Source organism: Ovis aries, chromosome 18, assembly GCF_016772045.2.
Source record: "Ovis aries strain OAR_USU_Benz2616 breed Rambouillet chromosome 18, ARS-UI_Ramb_v3.0, whole genome shotgun sequence".
Classification (NCBI taxonomy): Eukaryota; Metazoa; Chordata; class Mammalia; order Artiodactyla; family Bovidae; genus Ovis; species Ovis aries.
Window position 1 is genome coordinate 21460068 of NC_056071.1, and position 25255 is coordinate 21485322.

At 41.3% G+C, this 25255-nt stretch overlaps 1 protein-coding gene across 1 annotated transcript in view; it reads right to left on the reverse strand.

The window, feature by feature from the left end:
* IQGAP1 (IQ motif containing GTPase activating protein 1) overlaps nucleotides 1-25255 on the reverse strand; it is a 108951-nt gene that overhangs the window by 44670 nt on the left and 39026 nt on the right. Inside the window, exons 4-11 of the mRNA XM_015101899.3 lie at nucleotides 24239-24316; nucleotides 19441-19517; nucleotides 10018-10085; nucleotides 8820-8933; nucleotides 7855-8033; nucleotides 6752-6836; nucleotides 1643-1806; nucleotides 517-601 (exon numbers count right to left, since the gene is read on the reverse strand). Of these exons, the coding sequence (XP_014957385.2) occupies nucleotides 517-601; nucleotides 1643-1806; nucleotides 6752-6836; nucleotides 7855-8033; nucleotides 8820-8933; nucleotides 10018-10085; nucleotides 19441-19517; nucleotides 24239-24316 (850 nt within the window). The remainder of the gene's footprint in view (nucleotides 1-516; nucleotides 602-1642; nucleotides 1807-6751; nucleotides 6837-7854; nucleotides 8034-8819; nucleotides 8934-10017; nucleotides 10086-19440; nucleotides 19518-24238; nucleotides 24317-25255) is intronic.

The window sequence follows — 25255 nt, forward strand, 5'->3', positions numbered from 1 at the left end:
GCCACCACTACACTCTACCTAAAACATCCCTCCTCGGCATCAAGGAGAGCTTGGCAAAGTCGTTGTCGTCGTCATCGTTCAGACACTACGTTGTTTCTGACTCTTTGTGACCCTATGGACTGAAGCCCACCAGGCTCCTCTGTGCACGGGATTCTCCAGGCAAGAACGCTGGAGTGTGTTGCCATTTCTTTCTCCAGGAGCTCTTCCTGACCCAGGGATCAAATCCACTTCTCCTATATTAACAGGCAGATTCCTTACCACCGAGCCACCAGGGAGTCCTAACCAGCCATGTAAGCACGTGCTTAGAGCCAGAGTGAGCCTGCACAGACTCTGGTTCTACTTTTAAAACTGGAGAACTCCTACTGCCACCAAAGGTACCTGGTAGTTGACTGTGGCTAATAGGCTTGGGGTGGGTTGAAGAGTGACAGAATCTACTCTTAGGCTCCTCCATGACACAAAGGCACTCTCCTCCCCTACTCAGCACCTCAGGGGACACACAGTTGAGGGGACTCTTACTTCTCTGATATTCCTGGGCGGCAGTGTTTGCGGCATCCACTCCAGACTGTAGCTCCTCCTTCTGCAGGAGCTCAGCCTGACCACCCTGAGAAAAGCAGAGAACATTCAGGTGAAGATGACTCTGGCCTGCATGTCCAGACCTCATAGTTCTCACATCTCAACAACAGTCATCAGGGACACTGAGACACAGACCTAAGAGACAGCTCAGGCTACAAGCAGCTGGAGCAGCAGCCCAAACTGAAGGCAAAACCCTGTCAAATCTGGGGAAGAATGACTTTCCAGATACCAGCAAACTTAAAACAATATTTTGCAAAGAACGTCGAAATGTTCCAAGATAAAATCTTTACAGAAGCATTAGCACATTAATGTTGCTTTCTCTGGCCAATAATGAGAATTTATAAAATGTATACTAGTCCTTATTTAGCAAAAAAAAAAAAAAAAAAAAAAGGCCCCTTGTATTTATTCTAAAAAATAAAAACCCATAGAGTACAATCACACACAGTCTACTCTTACCACAATATTAAATGCTTTCCCAGTGATAGCGAGAGGAAACTAGTGAGGTGTGGTGTGTTTTTTTTAAAGTGGAAATTCCTAAAGAACATAAAATTTCAGGTTCTCCCCAGCGGCTTTTGTTGTTCAGTCACTGAGTCATGTCTGACTCTTTTGCAGCCCCATGAACTGTAGCCCACCAAACTCCTCTGTCCATGGGATTTCCCAGGCAAGAATACTGGAGTGGGTTGCCATTTCCTCCTCCAGGGAATCTTCCCAACCCAGGGATTGAACCTGCATCTCTTGAATTGGCAGGTGGATAGTTTACCACTGAGCCACCTGGGAAGTCCTCTGCCCAACAGTTTCAAGTTGGGGATTTAACAGACTTCAAGTGAAGAGGTGGTGAGATTCAGAGGGTGGGCGAAGCTGTTTAAGAGGGGATTTACAACTCTACAAGGAAAAGAGAGCCGAAGACAATGTGCAGTTTACCTGAGGATATTAAACAGCTTAATTCACATGTAGGAGAAACAGTTATACTAGTGGGGGGGGGGGGAAGGCCCCACAGATATCTTTACACAACAGCATGAGATTGAAATGGATGGAAGTCAAGCCTTACAGGTGCCACTCAAGAGGTTACCTGTCTCTTCTGCTCTCTGTCACTGAGGAGCTGCTTGAGGTACCAGTCACTATTCTGCTGCTGCAGCCCTCGCAGGCCCAGTGCAGGTGACTGCAGGATCTTGAACAAGGCTGGTGCAGATCCCTGCTCCAAAGCCAGGTCTATATTTGTTAATGCAGCAAGCACTGAGGAGGAAAAAGAGGCAAATGCTTAAGACAAAACTATGTTAACATCATAGCTGGGAATATTTTTCCTTCCCAAAAACCAGTCTCAGTTTGGACTGGGGAAATAAAATTAGATAGCCTTTCACGTGAAAGAGACACGTGTATCCCAATGTTCATCGCAGCACTGTTTATAATAGCCAGGACATGGAAGCAACCTAGATGTCCATCAGCAGATAAATGGATAAGAAAGCTGTGGTACATATACACAATGGAGCATTACTCAGCCATTAAAAAGAATACATTTGAATCAGTTCTAATGAGGTGGATGAAACTGGAGCCGATTATATAGAGTGAAGTAAGCCAGAAAGAAAAACACCAATACAGTATACTAACACATATATATGGAATTTAGAAAGATGGTAATGATAACCCTGTATGTGAGACAGCAGAAGAGACACAGATGTATAGAACAGTCTTTTGGACTCTGTGGGAGAGGGAGAGGGTGGGATGATTTGGGAGAATGGCATTGAAATATGTATAATATCGTGTAAGAAATGAATTGCCAGTCTAGGTTCAATGCAGGATACAGGATGCTTGGGGCTGGTGCACTGGGATGACCCAGAGAGATGGTATGGAGAGGGAGGTGGGAGTGGGGTTCAGGATTGGGAACATGTGTACACCCGTGGTGGATTCATGTTGATGTATGGCAAACCAATACAGTATTGTAAAAGTAAAATAAAGTAAAATTAAAAAAAAAAAAAAAGATAGCCTTTCCTGTGAAGCATCACAGCAGCATTAGGCTTTGAGGGTAGAAGAGAACCTTAAAGTCTCCAAGGTCAGAGGTTCCCAGGGTGTTCAGAATTAATGGATTCCTAGACCACACCCTAGGCCTACTTACAAACTTCTAGATGTAGACAGCTTGGCACCAATAAGGGCAGCAATTTAAGAGGCACCAATGATACATGCCTGCATTCCCGCTAAAATGCCGAGTCTTTATCCAGACTGAACTACTACACAGGAGAAAGTGTCTCCCACTGCAATTTACTACATCTCTAGATGATTCTGTTTAAAAAAAAATTGTTAAAGCTTACACACTAGAGTTGATACTTGAGTACCTCCAACCCCTCTTCCCTGTGACAGTCTACTCCCAACTAAAGAGCCTTACTTCCTTCAAATATTCCTTATACAGCATCATTCTGAATCCCTCCATCATCCTGGCATCTCCTGCCCCTAAGCAGTGCTGAGACATCAAGGCTGGTCTGACCGTGTGGAGCAGAAGGGGCTCTCAGCGCTGCCTCAACATTCTGTACTTCTAGCATAGAACCTGACATCACACAAGTCATTAACACATTATCGACAGTAAAAATGCAGATTTCTCTTAATCTGAAAATGATAATAAAGGTACATTCCGCCTAAGATTCCTCATGAGATTAAATTAAATCATACATGTGAAAGTACTTTGCATATTATAAAATAAATAAGGTATTAAGTTGAAAGTCAAAATAATACATTTTCTGATTTCAGAAATGACAGCCCCTGGAAAATCCTAATTATTATTTTCAGCTTCCCTATTTTTAGAAGAAAAAATAGGGTTCTCCTTCCCGTGCCCCACCCAGGAATGAACATCTAATCTTATCACCAAAGTAGCAAAACAAATCAATAATAAAATACTAAAAATCAAAATATTGGGGGCACAGCAGTAGTTATCAGTTTAAACTGTTTTCATTTGTAAAAAACAAAAACAAAAACAAAAAAGAAAATTAACGTAAGATGTCATAAAGAAAATAGTCCAAGAAAAAACAGTCTCAAACCAGAACTAATAAATAACACCAAGAGGTAAAAGGGCGAAAGGCTAGATTCCTAAGAGTGTTCCCCTCTTCCCAACCTTCTCCCCTACGATTTGGCTCACAGGTCACCACAAAGAGGAGGTGAGCAGCTCTCTGAATCATGGCTGCAGGTCTACGTGGCCGCTAGCCAACTAACCAAGCATTTTCCCACCACAAGGACCAGGCTGTAAACATAGTAAAGAACAAAACAAACAGGTTGTCTCCATCCTCAGGAAGCTTCTGTAGTAGTGGGGGACTAAAAATACAAGCAACACAGGCTGGTAACAACCAGGCTTCCTCTCTGTAACACAGAGTTTCAGATGATCCATATGCAAAGGTATCTAGTCATTTATGCTTTTACTGGAAAGGTAAACTTACTATGTACATAAATATGTAAATATTTAAGTGGATATTTACTAATACTTATACTATAAAGTTTAAAACAGGGGTTCCCAACCTCCAGGATCTAATGCCTGATGATCTGAGGTAAAGCTGATGTAATAACAACAGAAATAAAGCACACAAGAAATATAAAGCGCTTGAATCATCCTGAAGCCATTTCCCACCCTCACCCCCATCACCCTGGTTCATGGAAAATTTACCTTCCATAAAACTGGTCCTTAGTGCCAAAAAGGTTGGGGACCACTGGTCCGGAACATTATTCACATACTTTCTCCCACTATGCTTTAATTATCTAATTTTTCTTATCCTACTTAACAAAAAAATAAGAACTCTTTCTCATTTATAACTATTTGGCCTGCAGCTTTCTTCTGGGGCAGCATAATGGCTTCACTGCAAGCCCTAGGGAAAGAATCTTATCTATAATTACATTAAGATAATTCTTGGGACCTAAAGTCCCTCTGTCTTCCAACGTTCCCTTGTCTCTTGACTTTCCCTACTGTTAGGAAAAGACTGTCCCTCTATTGAGAATTCTGCCTTATCCTCACCTCCTTATCTACCCTAAGAACCCCAGTGAAGGGTCATGTACAAACCTTGAGGAAAAGTCATCATTCTTTTCTTTACTCTGACTGTATTTCACACGTCTCTGGTTGCCTTGAAATTATTCACTGAATTGTTCTAGCCAAGTTGCCCTGAAATTATCCATTTGCCTACCTTCCTCACTGAAACATATCTGAGGGAAGTTTTATTATTTTGTTCCTTTGACCATGTAAGAACAATATGCATGGAACACTTCCAAAATATACACATACGTTTCTTTCCTTATGAGTTTATAACTAACCCTAACATAATCAGCCAGGTATAGCAATAAAGGCCCCAAACAACATAGTAGAGAAAAGTCCCTCAGTAAATAAAAGAGTATTTTATGCAGTGTGTACAGCAGGAAATGTGCTAGACTTTCTTCTACAGAGAGAACTGAGTGCAAGGACATTCTGGTTTACCCACACGTGAATGGAACTACAGCTCTATTCAGAAAGCTATTTATCCTAAAGGAACCAGAATGGAACAAAACACACAGACTCCTGGTCAGGATTTAGAACTCTCTACCATAAGGAGTTGGCAAAATCTATAAATTCTCACCAGTTATTCAGAGCATTAGTACAAGTGAGAAATTAGGATCTCCAAAGAACAGAGAGGACCCTGATGACTATTACTACTATTATTATCATCTTGATCAAAATAACATAAGGTCAAGTCTGGTTGAATTAAACAAGGTTTTCTTTACTTCTTTCGGTGACTCTAACTCTATGCTAGGAATTATGAGGATTTAAAAAGAAGCAGAATTCATAAGTAAACTCAAGTTAAGTCTGCTAAGCTGCTGCTAAGTCGCTTCAGTCGTGTCCGACTCTGTGCAACCCCAGAGATGGCAGCCCACCAGGCTCCCCCATCCCTGGGATTCTCCAGGCAAGAACACTGGAGTGGGTTGCCATTTCCTTCTCCAATGCATGAAAGTGAAAAGTGAAAGTGAAGTCACTCAGTCGTGTCCGACTCTTAGCGACCCCATGGACTGGAGCCTACCAGGCTCCTCCATCCATGGGATTTTCCAGGCAAGAGTACTGGAGTGGGATGCCATTGCCTTCTCCCAAGTTTAAGTCTATATAGATGTAAAAAAACAAAACAAAACGAAAAAAGACAACAGAGAAGTAAATACAAAATCGTGTGGTTAAGCATACAGATGCTGTAGGAGATGTGAAAGGCAAGTATATTGTGAGCTAGGATACACGCTGAGGTGAGAACTGAGCTGAATCTTGAATGATGGGTATAATTTGGATGAGGTAAGAGATGAGGCGTGAGGGCATTACAGTGGGGCAGTTATATGATTAACAACAGTAATGATAATATTATTGAGTGTTTACTAAATACGAGCCAATTAACATATATTATCTCATCACGCGTATAATGATTCTATGCCACAGGTGCCCAGTTCCCACAGTGATTAATACAAGGGCAAGAGATCAAACCCCAGGTCTGAACAACTCCAGAGCCACTCTTCATGAGTCATAAAATGAACACAATGAACGTGGGAGATGAGCAGGCACATGAGTATCTAGAGAGCTGTATGCATGAAACAGTGCATAAACAGCTCCATGAGGCCAGGGAACAGCGTCTGATTGGCAAGTAATAAGAAACTGACGCAGGTTCTTTTGCAAAAGAGAGACTAAATTAATTCAAGAAATTAATTTTTCAAATTAATTTTTGTGTAACACATATACAAAAATCAAGGTGAACAGGACAACCTCATTTCTGTTTAAATACGTTTTGAAGGATATGTTAAAAATACCAAGCATGGTCATTCTTAGGAGTCTTATTTTTTATTTGTAGCTCATTTCTAGATAACTTGTATTACTCTTCAAAAGAAAAACAAAACTAGTATTACTTTAAAAACAGAAAAATAAAATCCCTCTTCAGATTTAAGTGTCTAACACAGGGTGAAAAGAGTAAAATTGCAGCCAAAACCTCCAGTCTGTGAGTTACAACAGAAGAGCAGGGGGGGCGGGGGGCGTGCTGCCTGAGGACCATGTTAGCCCAAAGAGAAGACGCAGGAGCACAAAAGACAGTCATCAGGCGATGGTTCCTAGGCAAGCCCACAAGTGCCTGATATGGACTTAGACCACGGACAGGTCCACAGGCCCGTTATTCAGTGACATTCCTTTAGAGGCTTGACAGGGGCACATACTTACAGTTGACCTTATTTATGTTGCCTTGAATTTCAGCTTGAGTGAGCAGTTCCTCATAAACGTCCCTTTCTCTCTCAGAGCTTTCTGTCTGAAGATGAATAAAAGGTGTAGCTAAATTAGCTGAGGTCTCCAGGAAGACCACAGAAATACACGTGTTCCTCCCCCACCACGACAGAGTCAAGAGCAAGGAAGGGTGTGGCTTAAAATCCTTAATAAACAACGAAGCAGAGTGCTACCTGATTGTGACCAAAAACACAGAAAGGAGATCCACTCGTAAGTAACAAGCTCAAGGGGTTCTTCCAGAATCCGGCAGAAGGAGACACTGGTGAACCCTGCCCTGCTCATCTAGGAGCCTGAATCCTTGTCTCAGACTAGATGTCAGAGCCTCTCACAGGTTTGCACACATTCAAGAAGAAAGTAGATGTCAAAACAGAATCTAATACTGAAAGACTACATATTGGTAACTCCATTTCATTTATATAAAATTCCAAAAAAGATAAGCTAAAGTGATAAAAAATAGACCTGGAGTTGCCGGGGTCAGGGGTGGACAGAGGGAGGCAGTAGAGGTTGACTCTGAAAGGGAGATATGGGCACTTTGTGGGTGGTGGTCACATATCTGTATACACTGGTCAAAACTCATCAAACTGGATACTTTACATGGCTGGGTTTTATTATACATCAATTAGTATCTCAATAAAACTGATCTTTAAAATGGAGTCATATTAAATAATGAAAGACTGTAAATCAGTTGTGAAAAGTGAAAGTCGCTCAGTTGTATTTGACTCTTTGTGACCCCCATGGACTATACAGTCCATGGACTTCTCCAGGCCAGGATACTGGAGTGGGTAGCCCTTCCCTTCTCCAGGGGATCTTCCCAACCCAGCAATCGAACCCAGGTCTCCCACGTTGCAGGAGGATTCTTTACCAGCTGGGCCACCAGGGAAGTCTGAGAATACTGGAGTGGGTAGCCTATCCCTGCTCCAGCAGATCTGTCCGATGCAGGAATTGAACTGGGGTCTCCTGCATTGCAGGCAGATTCTTTACCAGCTGAGCTACCATGGAAGCCTCTACAGATCAATTAAAAAGAGCAAATGTTCCATTTTTACCCTGTTTTTAGCATTTGCCATTTTGTCCTGTTTGGCCTGGTAAAGTATGTCCTGGTAGGTAGAGGCCAAGCATTCTTCAAGATTCACAAGCATGGCATTGGGATTTTTCAAAGCTGTGAAGGTGTCAGCTGGAATTCTGTGGTCAATAGCTTCATTAATGGCAATAACAGCCGCATGTACTGAAAAAAAAAGAATTCAAAACACAGAACACTGAGGTTATATAAAGTAAAGGATGTACATTACACATTCAAACATGGCAATCCCCCAGCACAAACAGAGGCTGCTTTTTCATAGACAGAGGGGTTAGAGGAATCCCCAGATCTTGTGAGCCCTGTCTTTTCCCTAACACAAAAAGTCACAGCTCTGCCTATAATCCATATCTGAAATGCTCAACCTGGAATCTTATGGGGAAAACATTCAGTAAGGGACTTTGCAGGGAGCATGTGAGCATTTGTTATGGAAATGTTCACCCTTAATTATCATGTAAACTCCATTAGAAGATAAGAAACTAAAAAAGGCATTGAAATGTAAAATTTGCTTTCTAGTGCTTTTATTTTAATCAAACTTATTTGATTTTTTCTCACTTATTTCCAATTAACAGCATAGACAACTGTATAGCAGTGTTTGAAACTATATCTACTGACCTAAAGAAAGAAGTGTTAGTTGCTCAGTCATCTCTGACTCTTTGCAACTCCATGGATAGTAGCCCACCAGGCTCTTCTGTCCATGGGGATTCTCCAGGCAAGAATACTGGAGAGGGTTGCCATTCCCTTCTCCAGGGGATTTTCCCGACCCAGAGATCGAACTGGGACCTCCTGCATAGCAAGCAGACTCTCTCTTTACTGTCTGAGCCACTAGACACCTGCTGGCAAAATGCCTCATGTCCAAGACCACCATTATAGTATTAATCATTGAAAGCAGAAGCAACAACTCCGCTTGAACCCATGAAATCACTCTCTTCTTACATGCAGCTTCATCCACTGACAGCTCATTAGCCAGAATACCCCCAATCTTGCTAAAGGCAGGCATCTGAATCCCATACTTCTCCAGTTCAATCTTCATGTTGTTGATTTCTTCTTCTACAGGAAAGAATGAAGACCCAAAGGTAAGCACCTTTTCAGGCCTTAGAAGGAAACAGATTCCTTAACCACAAAATGTACTGGATAAAAAATGATATCTAACTCTTAGGGTTGTCATAAGGATTTAAATAAGATAATATACGGAAAGCACTTAACCTGATATCTGGTATATAACATGCATTCAACAGACACAGGAACTATTACTAGTACTATCAAGAGCATCAGAAATAACCATAACTTGAGAATGGCTCTATACAGAATAGTTTTCCCAAACGGCTACTAATGGGATTTCCTCTAATGAACTTATGAATGGAGTAGCTTTAAAGGGACCTCGAACAAGAAGTGAATCACAAGCCAGTTATCTTAGTCTTTATAATCCAAGTCACTAGCTACTACGAAACAATTTTGTGTCTAAGGCCAGAAGCCAAATGATAAAAGAAACATTTTAAGGTTTGGCCCTTGCCCCAAGTCTGGGGAACAACTTCCCTGGAAGAAAAAACATCATAGATAAAAGCTGTATTACCTATAGGCCTATAAAATAATCACCAGTTCAAAAAGATTTGAGTCTATTTTACCCTTCGCCAATATTCCCCCTGTTCTTTTTCTCCCCAAGCCCCCATCTCTTTAAGGATTTGACTATAGCAAATATACACAGAAACACCCACCCAAATAAACTAAAGTTTTAAAATTAGTAAATTGTCATCTTTGTATCATCTCACCACCATCACACCACTTCGTTTGCCTACAAATGGTGCTCACCGGAAGGGAAAGGGAAAGACTGTCATAAAGCTTTTCTCACTGTACGTGACCATTTAATATTAGATGTTAATATTCTTTCTAATTTAGATAGAAGAAAACGGAGACTTCTCAACCACACCATGTCATAACTGAGAGAACAGAGCCTGAAACCCCAAGTCCTGTGTTCCTTCCACCACACCAGGAAAGCAGGTTCCTCATGCTTTTTTTTTAAATCTCTGCTGGCACAGTGTTTTTAAAGCCCCGCATCTTTAAGATTGGTACAGTTGACTCTCCAGGCTATTTCCACATAAATCAAGCACTTCCCGCCAGGTCTGGAACTTCTTACCTGTGAAGTCAACCTTTCCGTACAGATCTTGAATCTGAGGAGCCAGACCTAGTTTGAACAGGTACAAACTAGAAGACATAATACGCAAAAGAGTCAGGACTCCCAGCCAGATGTTCTGTTGCTCTAAAGTCAAAGGGGAAAACCAGCATAAAGAACAGAAGCATTCTGAACAAGGAGACTCCCAGGACTCTGCCATATTACACTCAGCCGCTATGATACTTTATCTCAGAGCCTTCTTTTAGTTTTATATAACAAGGAGGTCCTTAAAAGTCACATAATGTAATGCAAAAAGCACTGGGCTGGGACTCAGGAGACACAAGTTTAAGTCCTAGCCCCAGGACAAATCCAATAAGCAATCAGACATTAACATAAATGTTATTATAACAAATGTAAGTGAAGTCTCTTCCCTTCTGTTTAACTTCCTGTGATCAGTAAGTTTTAACTGAAAAGACATTTTAGAAAAGTCTCATGAAAATGACTAAGCAAATCTTACTTAAGCTGAATTCGTATTACTGGTGGAAAAGTTCAATTCAGGTACTTTAAGAGTTTTACATAAAGTATATATCATAAATCTTTACTCTTTAAATAAAAATCTCCTAGACTCTAAGCCCCATGGTCAGGGTCAATAAAAGTCTTGTTTACCAGTGGCCTACCCAGAGCCTGACAGATATTAATAAATAATAATCAATATTTCACAGATGGATGGATATCTATAAATATGAATCAGATTAACCAGAGACTAAGGCTCTACCAGCTCAGAATAAATTAGATCAGAAAACCATTCCACAGGGATTAACATGAGCAAGACATTGACAGCCTAGTAATAAGAGAGGAAATAAAAAATATCTAAGAAACAAACCACAGAAACTCAACAAAGTAGCCTACAGCATTTGCAGATACTCTCTACATCCAAATGTTATCTAAATACAAACATGTATCACATACACTGCATTCACAAAACTGATCAGCATCCAAACTGTATAAGAGAAACCCAAATGCATACTCTTAAAAAAATCAAGTATTCTGAAAACACATTAGAATATATACATCCACGGTAACCAACCATTTTCTCAGGTAAGTACAAATACAAATGATACATATACAATTATGGGCTTTTCTTTTCAATAAAATGCTCGAGATGGAAATAAAGTTCCTCTCTCCAAAGATTTTACATTATTCAACACAGTTTCCAAAGTCAAAGAGCTAATAACTTTCTGGACATGTAATATGCTTCTTCATGTACTTTCCCTGTACAGTATGTTCCATATGCATTCTAAATTGGTAAAAATATTTTTCTCCAGAAACTTCTTCCTCTTTTATTTCTACTGTAGAACAAGAAAGTGGTTGCCACACTTCAACAAAAGCTTGAGCATGTTACTTTCACAGCCCCAAAAAGAGTGAGTTCCTAATGTCTTCAATGATAACCAAAGGCATCACAATGCTATCACTAGTTGCTGTAAAAAGCAGAGAAGGGAAGCTGAAAGCAGATGGGCATCATCTTGCTTTTATCTCATTTTAATTACTAGGAATATTTTAAGGACATGCTGGAACTATAAATGGAATCATAATGGCCACTTGGGTCCTCTTATTCAGCCTTGAAAGCGCTTAGTTCAGTTCAGTTCAATTCATTGCTCAGTTGTGTCCAACTCTTTGTGACCCCATGAATCGCAGCATGCCAGGCCTCCCTATTCATCACCAACTCCCGGAGATCACTCAAACTCACGTCCATCGAGTCGGTGATGCCATCCAGCCATCTCATCCTCTGTTGTCCCCTTTTCCTCCTGCCCCCAATCCCTCCCAGCATCAGAGTCTTTTCCAATGAGTCAACTCTTCTCATGAGGCGGCCAAAGTACTGGAGTTTCAGCTTTAGCATCATTCCCTCCAAAGAACACCCAGGCTGATCTCCTTCAGAATGGACTGGTTGGATCTCCTTGCAGTCCAAGGGACTCTCAAGAGTCTTCTCCAACACCACAGTTCAAAAGCATCAATTCTTCAGCGCTCAGCTTTCTTCACAGTACTCTCACATCCATACATGACCATTGGAAAAACCATACCCTTGACTAGATGGACCTTAGTTGGCAAAGTAATGTCTCTGCTTTTGAATATGCTATCTAGGTTGGTCATAACTTTTCTTCCAAGGAATAGGCGTCTTTTAATTTCATGGCTGCAGTCACCATCTGCAGTGATTCTGGAGCCCAAAAAAATAACGTCTGACACTGTTTCCACTGTTTCCCCATCTATTTCCCATGAAGTGATGGGATCAGATGCCATGATCTTCGTTTTCTGAATGTTGAGCTTTAGGCCAACTTTTCACTCTCCTCTTTCACTTTCATCAAGACGCTTTTTAGCTCCTCTTCACTTTCTGTCATAAGGGTGGTGTCATCTGCATATCTGAGGTTATTGATATTTCTCCCGGCAATCTTGATTCCAGCTTGTGTTTCTTCCAGTCCAGGATTTCTCATGATGTACTCTGCATAGAAGTTAAATAAGCAGGGTGACAATATACTGCCTTGACACACTCCTTTTCCTATTTGGAACCAGTCTGTTGTTCCATGTCCAGTTCTAACTGTTACTTCCTGACCTGCGTACAGATTTTCAAGAGGCAGGTTAGGTGGTCTGGTACTCCCATCTCTTTCAGAATTTTCCACAGTTGATTGTGATCCACACAGTCAAAGGCTTTGGCATAGTCAATAAAGCAGAAATAGATGTTTTTCTGGAACTCTCTTGCTTTTTCCATGATCCAGCGGATGTTGGCAATTTGATCTCTGGTTCCTCTGCCTTTTGTAAAACCAGCTTAGGTGAGGTTATTGATATTTCTTCCGGCACTCTTGATTCCAGCTTGTGCTTCTTCCAGCCCAGCGTTTCTCATGATGTACTCTGCCTATGAGTTAAACAAGCAGGGTGACAGTATCCAGCCTGACGCACTCCTTTTCCTATTTGGAGCCAGTCTGTTGTGTTCCATGTTGCTCCATGTTCGAAAGCACTTAAACTCACAGCTAAAACTTAAAAATCCTAACAACAAACATCACTTTCAGTTTTTGTTCCTGGCCTCCTATGCTTGCTTTCACAAATAAGCTATCAGCTACCTATCACAATCAGCCTGTAACTGAGTTCAGATTTCTTTTCTTTTTTTTTCCTAATTAAGTTATACTCTATAGCAATGAGAAGCTTGTGTCAGCCTATCTGGATTCTGATTATCATCAACGACTGTGAAAGTGAATGAAAGTGAAAGTGAAGTCACTCGATCGTGTCCACTCTTTGCAACCCCTATGGACTATATAGCCCACCATGCTCCTCCATCCATGGAATTTTCTAGGCAAGAGTACTGGAATGGGTTGCCATTTCCTTCTCCAGGGGATCTTCCCAACCCAGGGATCAAACCCGGGTCTCCTGCATTGCAGGCAGACGCTTTACTGTCTGAGCCACCAGGGAATACAAATCAGTGACTGTACAGTAACCTATGAAAGAAATCACTATGCTAATCTCAAAGATCACTAACAAATGCTCTTAAACACAGAAGGTGATGAGGAAACAGAATCTAGTACAGGCCCACATCCTTTACCTAAATTCTCTGGGCCAAATACTAACTTAGGATTTCTCAGAAAAGTTGTACAGTGTATGCAGCATTATAAAACACCCCCCAACAACTCTTGGGGAAGCACCCCTAATCAAATACATTACCTTTTCTGCAGAAAAACATCTGAATAATCACATTAAGTAGATATACATTCTATGTAATCTCAATTAATACTGATCAGATCTTGCCAACAAATGAGTTTGAACTGAACCAAAATTCAGAGTTTTCAGCATGTTTTTTTGAATTTAAGATAAAGGATTATGGGCCAATTTAACCCCAAAGTGAATTCTTAAAAAGATAAAGCATGTGGGTAGGGAATGGAAAGGAAGTATACAAATACATCTGGAATAATGGAGAAGTAGAGTCTTATCTGAGAGTGGAGTGTAACCTATAAGAGTAATTTAGTCTGACTTAAGAACAGTGAGTACCTCAGGAATAACGAAGACTTGGGGCGGTGGGGGGGGGTGATGACAGATGGCAGGAAGGGGGAAAACAAGGAGATAATGCTTCTTTATCACTATTGATCCAAAGGGAAAAAGTGCCTCACCCAAAACAGGTTAAGTGGAGTGAGGGAGCGGCCTTGAACACAGTCCTGTGAAGGTAAACAAGAGCCTCAAGCACTTAGAAATACTTCCTACATATTATCAAGAGTGGCCAACCCACCCCTCAGGAAAAACAGGGAGGAAAGAAATTGTAAATCACCAACCGGGACACACTGCTGTGTATATACTTTCTAAGCACAAACTGCCTATTGCAGAGAAATAGAGAACAATAGCAGGCTTCCTCCCTTTCTCATTCTGATTCCATCATGAGAAAGGCACCGTTAGTTCTTCAGTCTCTCTTCAGGGGAAGTGAGGGCCTGGGACCCAGGTTACATGGCAGAGAGTTGTAGCTACAGGCCTAGCAGAGAGGAACTCTGCCAGCTTAGCTTCTCTGCCTGCCAACTTCAGATACCATGGTGGGTACTGCCTTCACAAGATTAGCAACACTGACAGGCCTCACGGAACCCTGAGCCAACCACAGCACTCAGAATTAATCTGATTTTAGCTCAGACATATACATCGGAAATGGCTACATTCTGAAAATTCTCTGACTTATCACCTATTCCTGAACAATGTTCTTAAATCCTCATTTTACCATTGTCTGTCCAACATTATGCCATGTACCTTTGAGAGAAAAAAAGGAATGCATGACTTCTGTCACTAAGATGCTAATAAATATAATAGGAAGAAAAGATATGAAAGAAGGAATATATAACTAAACACACACAAAACAAACAAACAAACAAAAAAATCCAGAGGCTTAGGAAAAGATAAAAGCTGTCATTGGAGAAACTTCACCAAGAAAGTGAGAACTGAACTGAACCATGACTGGATAAGCAGAGACAAACATGAAGAGCCCTTTGATAAAGACAAAGTACCATTTCCTTTTTCACTGACAGGGCACAAATTATCCCCTTGGGCTGGAGAAAGGGAGGGAGATTTGTTATAATGTATAAGTTGGACACACACATTTATTGTGGTTATATACCAGGCATCTAAGTACTAACAACACAAAGATAAAGAACAAAGGAAATACTTCTTGCCCCAAAGGAGTCCACAAGACAGCCAAGCAGAAACAGTAACCAGAGGACAGTGTAAAAAGTAAGATAAGTGGAGTGAGAGGTATGTTCAGTTCAGTTCAGTCGCTCAGTCGTGTCTGACTCTTTGCGACCCCATGAATCGCAGCATGCCAGGCCTCCCTGTTCATCACCATCTCCCAGAGTTCACTCAGACTCACGTCCATCGAGTGCATGATGCCATCCAGCCATCTCATCCTCGGCCGTCCCCTTCTCCTCCTGCCCCCAATCCCTCCCAGCATCAGAGATTTTTCCAATGAGTCAACTATTCGCATGAGGCGGCCAAAGTACTGGAGTTTCAGCTTTAGCATCATTCCTTCCAAAAGAAATCCCAGGGCTGATCTCCTTCAGAATGGACTGGCTGGATCTCCTTGCAGTCCAAGGGACTTTCAAGAGTCTTCTCCAACACCACAGTTCAAAAGCATCAATTTTTTGGCGCTCAGCCTTCTTCACAGTCCAACTCTCACATCCATACATGACCACTGGAAAAACCATAGCTTTGACTAGACGGACCTTAGTTGGCAAAGTAATGTCTCTGCTTTTGAATATGCTATCTAGGTTGGTCATAACTTTCCTTCCAAGGAGTGAGCGTCTTTTAATTTCATGGCTGCAGTCACCATCTGCAGTGATTTTGGAGCCCCCAAAAATAAAGTAAGCCACTGTTTCCACCGTTTCCCCATCTATCTGCCATGAAGTGATGGGACCAGATACCATGATCTTAAGTTTTCTGAATGCTGAGACAACTTTTTCACCCTCCTCCTTCACTTTCATCAAGAGGCTCTTTAGTTCATCTTCACTTTCTGCCATAAGGATGGTGTCATCTGCATATCTGAGGTTATTGATATTTCTCCTGGCAATCTTGATTCCAGCTTGTGCTTCCTCCAGCCCAGCGTTTCTCATGATGTATTTGGCATATAAGTTACATAAGCAGGGTGACAATATACAGCCTCGACACACTCCTTTTCCTATTTGGAACCAGTCTGTTGTTCCATGTCCACTTCTAACTGTTGCTTCCTGACCTGCATACAGATTTCTCAAGAGGCAGGTCTTGAGGCAGGTATCCCCATCTCTCTCAGAATTTTCCACAGTTTATTGTGATCCACACAGTCAAAGGCTTTGTTTGGCATAGTCAATAAAGCAGAAATAGATGTTTTTCTGGAACTCTCTTGCTTTTTCCATGATCCAGCAGATGTTGGCAATTTGATCTCTGGGATCTCTGGTTTCTCTGCCTTTTCTAAAACCAGCTTGAACGTCAGGGAGTTCATGGTTCACGTATTGCTGAAGCCTGGATTGGAGAATTTTGAGCATTACTTTATTTATTTTATTATTTTTTTTTTTGAGCATTACTTTACTAGCATGTGAGATGAGTGCAATTGTGTGGTAGTTTGAGCATTCTTTGGCATTGCCTTTCTTTGGAATTGGAATGAAAACTGACCTGTTCCAGTCCTGTGGCCACTGCTGAGTTTTCCAAATTTGCTGGCATATTGAGTGCAGCACTTTCACAGCATCATCTTTCAGGATTTGAAACAGCTCAATTGGAATTCCATCACCTCCACTAGCTTTGTTCATAGTGATGCTTCCTAAGGCCCACTTGACTTCTCATTCCAAGATATCTGGCTCTAGATTAGTGATCACATCATCATGACTATCTGGGTCGTGAAGATCTTTTTTCTACAGTTCTTCTGTATATTCTTGCCACCTCTTCTTAATAGCTTCTGCTTCTGTTAGGTCCATACCATTTCTGTCCTTTATCAAGCCCATCTTTGCATGAAATGTTCCCTTGGTATCTCTTATTTTCTTGAAGAGATCTCTAGTCTTTCCCAATCTGTTGTTTCCCCCTATTTCTTTGCATTGATCGCTGAAGAAGGCTTTCTTATCTCTTCTTGCTATTCTTTGGAACTCTGCAATTAGATGCCTATATCTTTCCTTTTCTCCTTTGCTTTTCGCCTCTCTTCTCTTCACAGCTATTTGTAAGGCCTCCCCAGACAGCCATTTTGCTTTTTTGCATTTCTTTTCCATGGGGATGGTCTTGATCCCTGTCTCCTGTACAATGTCACAAACCTCATTCCATAGTTCATCAGGCACTCTATCTATCAGATCTAGGCCCTTAAATCTATTTCTCACTTCCACTGTATAATCATAAGGGATTTGATTTAGGTCATACCTGAATGGTCTAGTGGTTTTCCCTACTTTCTTCAATTTAAGTCTGAATTTGGTAATAAGGAGTTCATGATCTGAGCCACAGTCAGCTCCTGGTCTTGTTTTTATCGACTGTATAGAGCTTCTCCATCTTTGGCTGCATAGAATATAATCAATCTGATTTCGGTGTTGACCATCTGGTGATGTCCACATGTAGAGTCTTCTCTTGTGTTGTTGGAAGAGGGTGTTTGCTATGACCAGTGCATTTTCTTGGCAATGCTAAAGGAGCACAAAGATGGTAAGTAGCTAATTCTGCTTCAGAAGGAAAAAGCAAGAGAAGATACTTATAGCAGCATCCTGAGGTGGCACCCAGGGAAGAGCACAGGTTAAACCAGGGAGAAAAGGGCATTTTAGGCAGAGGAAACAGCAGAAGCAAAGGCATGAGATACTAGAGCACAGATACACGGGAGGGAATGACTAGAGGTGACACTACAAAGGAATCTTCAAAGCATTTTATGAAGTGTCTGGTAAGATGAAGACTGTTCTGGAAAGATAGCTCTCAATGCAGCCTAACAGATGGACGAGAAGGTAGAGAGCCTAGGGAGGGAACCTCTGAGGGGGTTAATGCATCCATCAGTCCACACAAGAGGTCTACCAGCCCTCAGTTACATTCTCTCTTTCAAGGGTTTCATGCTGATTTCAGTGATACCCAGGGTCTGGCACACATTTGATCAAGAAACTAGAGACAGCAGGCTTCTTGTACAACAACAACATTATACATACATTTATATATACAATTAACATTTATTAGGTGCATACACAGGATGCTATATAAAAAGAACAGCCCAAGCGAAAAGAAATCTTATAGTCCATGTTCCTTCTTATACTCACCCACTTGTATCGCCTTCTGGTTTAGTCCTATGGCCATCCAGTAAATCTAAGCCACTCAGAAATACCAGACTACCAGCACCTGCTCCCCTCCCATCCTACCCTGCCCCTCCAGACAGATCACCTCCTCCCTCCAATTTAGTACTGTGTTCCTTCTAAGGGCTGAGGACCTGAAATTAAGTCATCTTCCAAATTTACTATGAAACTGAGAAAAAAATTATACCTTGTTTCAATTCCTATTTATTATATTTACATTGTCATAAAAATTATTTAAGGAACAAATGACTTGTCAAGGTCCTAGATAACTAAACAAATTATCAATCAACCATTTGATAATTGCTGGTACTATGTTACCAATCAGTATCAAGACATAGAGTATTATGTTCAGAAAGACTCACAAACTTAAGAGAACGAACTTATGGTTGCTGAGGTGGAAAGACCGGGGGGAAGGTATAGTTCGGGAGCTTGGGATGGACATGTACACAAACTGCTATATTTAAAATGGGTAACCGACAAGGACCTGCTATATATATAGCACACGGAACTCTGCTCAGCGTTATGTGGTGGCCTGGATGGGACGAAGCTTTGAGGGAGAACGGATACATGTATATGTATGGCTGAGACCCTTCATGTTCACCTAAAACTACTACAACATTGTTACCTGGCTATACTCCACTACTGAATAAAGAGTTTAAAAAAAAGACACAGTGTATTTTGTAATTCAGTTTATCAGGTTGAAACAAAATGGTAAACAATAAGTTTTCAAATACATATAGTTTTTTATAATTTTAAGAGATTTTAATTTAAAAGAAAGGGGCTATATCTCAAATGAAATGCATAGTTCAGAGAGATATGGCTGACATAATAATGTTACATTAATTTCGGGTGTATAGCATAATATGATCACCATAGTAAGTCCAGTTAACTTCCATCACCACACATAATTACAATTTTTTTTCTTGTAATGAGAACTTTTAAGATCTACTCTCTTAGCCACTTTCAAATACATAATACAGTATTATTAACTACAGTCACCATGGTGTACCTTACATTCCCGGGACCTGTTTACTTTATAACAGGGAGTTTGTACCTTTTGACCACCTTCACTCATTTCACCCACTCCCAAATCCCCACGTCTGGCAACTACCAATCTGTGTTCTATACCTATATACTGCTTATTCAACCAAGAAAACCCTATTACCTCAGTGCATGAATACAGTAGATACATCTGGGCATGTTCTTTCGATCATAGATGTCTGTAGTTTCTGGATAAAAAATCTAAGGAGAAATAAAAGAAGCAGAGTCAGGTATGCACCCATCTGGTTTCATTTAATCATTCACCAGCCATCACTGATACAAGTAAAACTTTGGCCAATAAGCAAAGATCATCAGTGTTCCGCAAATAACTTCATTAGGGTGAACAGACAATTCATCATAAGCAATGTAAGGAATCAACCTTACTAATGTAGGAATCAACCCTGAATATTCACTGGAAGGAATTCATTGGAAGCTGAAGCTCTAATACTTTGGCTACCTGACGCTAAGAGCTGACTCACTAGAAAAGACCCTGAGGCTGAGAAAGACTGAAGGCAAAAGGAGAAGGGGGCGGCAGCAGAGGACGAGATGGTTAGATAGCATCACTGACTCAACGGACATGAATTTGAGCAAACTCCAGGAGACAGTGAGAGACAGGGAAGCCTGGCGTGCTGCAGCCATGGGGTCACAGAGTTGGACACGACCGAGCACTACCACCACTCCCACAATACCTGTGGCTCCCAATAAGAGCTGTGCACCAAAAGAGAGACAAGATGTACCAGAATCACCTCTTTCGATAATTTTTACATTATATGCTCATTTCCTAAGACTAACATGTCTTCCCCTGAACAGTGAAAATCATGGTCAAAGTCAGTTATCCTTCCCCCAAAATATTACAGAATCCATTTTAGAAAGTAATAGAAAAAAAAGGTTGGTTAGATAGGACAGAGACAGATTATGAGGACTTTGACAGTCAGACCAGTTTGAACTTGACATGCAGGCCTCAGAGAAGTCCTAGCTTCGAAGCCAAAGCTAAAACCAGAGCCTCAGGAAGATCTGACTGCAGACAAGACACAAAACACAGTGAATAGTGAAGAGATTGAAGCTGGAGAAACCAGGCTGGGAGGTGGTTTCAACAGAAAAAACAGACACTGCAAACAGCTGAGGAGGGCTTGGGGAAAGACTGTTTAGGAGTCCAAGGAAACGCCAAGGCTTTGAGCCTGGGTGACTGGGGAATGATGACACGGTGCCCCTTACTCAGAGGACAAGTTCACTTGGGAGAAAAGGCAGGTTTGCTTTTAGATACGAGAAAGTCCAAGAGACAGACAGCTATGCACAGAGAAACGCCCAGTAGCCAGTTGAGGACGCTGCGTTTATCGTGAAGCAAAGAGCCTTCAAAACAACTGAAACCATAAGAATTAGAGAAAGTGGCTAAAACCAGAACTGCATCTTAAAGAACGCCCACTAGGATACAGAAGGTAGAAAAGCTGGAGAAAACAGAGGACTACCAGGCAGATTAAAAACAATGGTGTGGCGGGGGGAGGGGGGAGGGGGGCTCGGGATTGGGAACACGTGTACACCCGTGGCCGATTCATGTTCATGTGTGGCAAAACCAATACAATATCGTAAAGTAAAAATAATAATGGTAATAAAATAAATAAAAAAGCAAAAACAATAACATGCTTCATGGAGGAGCTGGCCAACAGCACCAATTATAATGAAGAGTCAAGTGGATAAAAATCGAAAAATTATATTAAGTCTCTATAGTTTGTTTGTACCACATAAAAAGATTAGGAAAGACATCTCAACCAAACTATATATGTGTTGATATACAGCAGAAACCAACACAATATTGTAAATCAATCATCATCCAACTAAAAATAAATAAATTTTTAAAAATACTATATAGGTATTGTCAATTATTGATCACACATTATATTATGGGCAAAAACACATTTTTTAGGCTAAGCATCTTTAGTCTACATTACTCAGAAATCTTCTGGATTTAAATCCTACAGAGCAAGGCTAATAGCCATGGGCTCAGTCACTTCAGCTGTGTCCGACTCTTTGCGACCTCATGGACTGTAGCCTGCCAGGCTCCACTGTCCATGGGAATTCTCCAGGCAAGAATAGTGGAGTGGGTTGCCATTCCCTTCTACAATTGTTCTGACAGCCTTTGGGGAATTCTGTTTGTCAAGACTGTGGTTCAGGACAATGCACTACTGTTAGTAAACAAAAAAGGTAATAAAATTAAATTATTAAAAAAGCATTTTTATAGTAAAAATACTATTAGCAAGAGCAATTATTAACAAAACTCTTAGTATCATTCAAAAAGGTTAAACTGTCATTGCCCATTGGGCATACTATATAAAAAACAGGATCAGGAAGTTACAGGTGCGCAGAAAGGCCTAGTGGCTGTAAGAGCATGACGTATTGCACTTCCTGACATGTGTGGGGCTTAATTCTCAAATGTACCAGTGCAGGGAAGAGAGCTTCAGCACTTTGCTCTGAACAAAAGAGGACACAAGCCTAGTCTTCAGCCAAGACATAGCTCTGAGTTAAACTCAATTCAACAGGCATGTGTGCAACAGTGAGCTGAGCACTCCGCAAAATGCCAAACGCTAATTTCCCAGTGGCTTCAGCCACCTTCTGATACTCTACATTTCTTCTGGATCTTTCTTTGGTTACAGAAACTTAGACTCCACAGGAAAGTATAAATAGAATGAAAACCACCCCTTAACTCCATCACACAGAAATGAAAACTATTTCTGTCTGCAGATTTTTCCTAAGAACACTCTATTTTTAGACAAAAATCCTGACCTTATCTAAGCCAGAACTCAAAGTTGTATAATCTTAGCCTGATTTCATTTTTCACTTAACACATCACAGTTAGGTATACAGATTGACATCATCCTTTTTCAATCGCAGCAGTAGTATTTGATGGGCTGTAACATGGTTAATACCTGGAATGGAGGAACATGTGGTTTGCTATCAATTTTTTACATCATAAGCAATGCTAGAAAGCCTTACATAATATTTTTTTGTGTTTGTCTAATTTTTTTTCCTTTTTTTTATTTTGAGCTGGTGGGATGTGGGTGGGGATAAATTCCTAGAAGGAGAATTCTTAAGTCAAAGGATGGTGGGGGTAGCGGGAATAAAAGCTGTCCTTGCCTCTAACAGTTATACTACATCATGGCCTCTCTGGCTATTCAAGGTAGGACTGGGTAGCTAGTTGTATGATCACCACCCAGGTCAGTGATTCTCTTGCTTTCTGTACATCACCTGCTCAACCAGACCCTGATTCACCTATACCCTATTCATATGACTGACATTCCCTCTTAACTGAACAGCCTGATCAGTAAATGCTAGTGACTGTTCTAATCTTTAGATCAGAATGGCTCCACGATGCTACTTTATCAAAGGGAAGACTTCTGCTCGAGGGGCCAAGAGGGACGTGCTCCACTGCTGCTTTCCCTGGGCCAAAGTAAGTGGTAAACAACCCCCCATCTGCACCACCAACAGCAAAGCCTGCTGCCATGTTCTGTCTGCTGTCTGCGACCCACGGCAGGGTGTTACTCCAGAGCTTGCTCCAGACACGGAAGATCCCCTATCCAATAAACCAAGGATGTCTCTGTTGCTGTCTCTGGGCTCTTCCTTCAGTCTCAAAGCTGGGCAACTACAAGGCTTGCCAGCCTGTGAAGTGCAGCCCAACATTTGAGATAGCAATTTCACTAAAAGCAGCACTAAACAAACTCAGGAGCAAAAATGCTCAAAGATGCCTACTCCCATATCAAAAGCACAGCCCTGGACTTCCCTGGTGGCACAGCAGATAAGAATCTGCTTGCCAATGTATTGGACTCTGGTTTGATCTCTGGTCTGGGAAGATTCCACCTGTCATGGAGCAACTAAGCCCACGTGCCACAACTACTGAGCCTGTGCTCTAGAGCCCGGGAGCTCCACCTACTGAGCCCACATGCCGCAACTATTGCAGCCCTGATTCCTAGAGCCTGCACTCTGCAACAAGAGAAACCACCACAGTGAGAAACCGCACACTGCAACTAGAGAGTAGTCCCTGCTCTCTCCAACTAGAGAAAGCCCGAGAGCAACCACAAAGACTCAGTGCAGCCAAAAAAGAGCTACAGCCGTCATTCCAAACTCAAGACGTAAAAGTTAAATATGTGTCACTTTTCTGCCATCAATTATACCTCAGTAAAGCCATCATAAAAACAAACTACAGCCATCACCAAGACCAGATATAGGAAGTCAACATCATTATATGGCCTACACAGTCTGAAATATAAAATAAGCCCTTCATACTCCCCACAGATTTAGTTATTCAAAAGCTGGAAAATAATGTTTCTAAAATATTTCCTAATGTTTCCTAAAGTCAGACCTGAATGTAGCAATTCTGTGAACAAACAAAATCCACTGAATTGTGTACTTTAAAATGGTAAATTTCATGGCATGTGATTCCCACCCCCCACCCCCCCTTCCCTGGCTACACCTCAAGGCTTATAGGATCTTAGTTCCCCAAAAAGGGATTGAACCTGAATGTCCGGAGTCCTAACCCACTGGACCACCAAGGAATTCCCTCATGGTATGAGAATTTTAACATTTATAATTTGGTGTAGTAAAAGTAAAGGACATCATAGGGAATTTCTCTAGGGTAAGGTGAAGCAGGGATGAGAAATATAAAAGAAAAAGAACAAAGCTAATTCCTAAAACAAACTGGAGAGAGCCTTTAGCATTTAAAAAAGAAAAACAAATTACACACACACACACATATATATATATATAACACCAACTGAAGATAATTTTATATGCTGAATGAAAACAAATTACACACACACACACACACATATATATATATAACACCAACTGAAGATAATTTTATATGTTGAATGAGAACTGTTCCGCCAAAACAGCCAGAACTAAGCCAGAACTATGACTATCACATAAATTACCTTAGGCAATCCAATCTCGCCCATGGCATTCAACCACTGAATCACGTTATCAGTATGTCTGAAGTGAAGGCCAGTTGCCTAGAACAAACGAAAGACCATTAGACATTGTTTGGCAATACTGAAGCAAATCCTAAATAAAAACTCTCCTTGTAAAAGCTTCTCTGTGAGACTTCGCATGTCCCCTTAAACTTAAGGTCTATCTCTAGCATACATTCACATTTAATCCCTAGAAGCCAAAACCACATCTCAGCTCTTCTCAATGAAGTACCATCTGGAGAATCTTCTGAGTACAGTGTGCTCAATTATTCTGGATTCTGTTCCTTACGTGGCCATCTATTGGTGACACTGGGCAAGTCACTTCACCCTTGAGTCTGAGTTTCCCCATCTTTCATGGAGAAGGAAATGTCGACCCACTCCAGTATTCTTGCCTGGGAAATGCCATGGACAGAGGAGCCTGGCGGGCTACAGTCCATAGAGTCATAAAGAGTTGGGCATGACTTACTGACTGACACTGTTACCCATCTTTAACATCTACTTTATGTCTGTCAGAAAGATTAACTGAGAAAATGTACATAAAACACGCAATGTGGTGTCTGGCAGGCAGAAGATACTCCCCAAATGAGGTTTTCTCATCCTACACATACAAACGTCCCCCTCTAAACCTCTGCACCTGTTGTTTTTCAGGAAGGCTCACTCTCAAGACAGGTAGAGGAGTAGGCTAATTGCTTTACTGCTGCTGCAGTCTCCAGGCCTCTCATGCCTATCTGTTCTGCACACATTCTGTAAGCTCTTGACAGAACAACTCAGGAGGTATCTCTAGAATAACTACTGAGTTAACACTCCACACATAAATCTGTGCTTTTTAAAAAGTTTTTAAATGAGGTTAGCATAATTGTTTCTTTATTTTTTGATTGCACTGTGCAGCATGTGGGATCTTAGCTCGCCGACCAGGGACTGGACCCACACCCCCTGCATGGAAGCATGGAGTCTCAACTCGTGATCAGCAGAGAAGTCCCA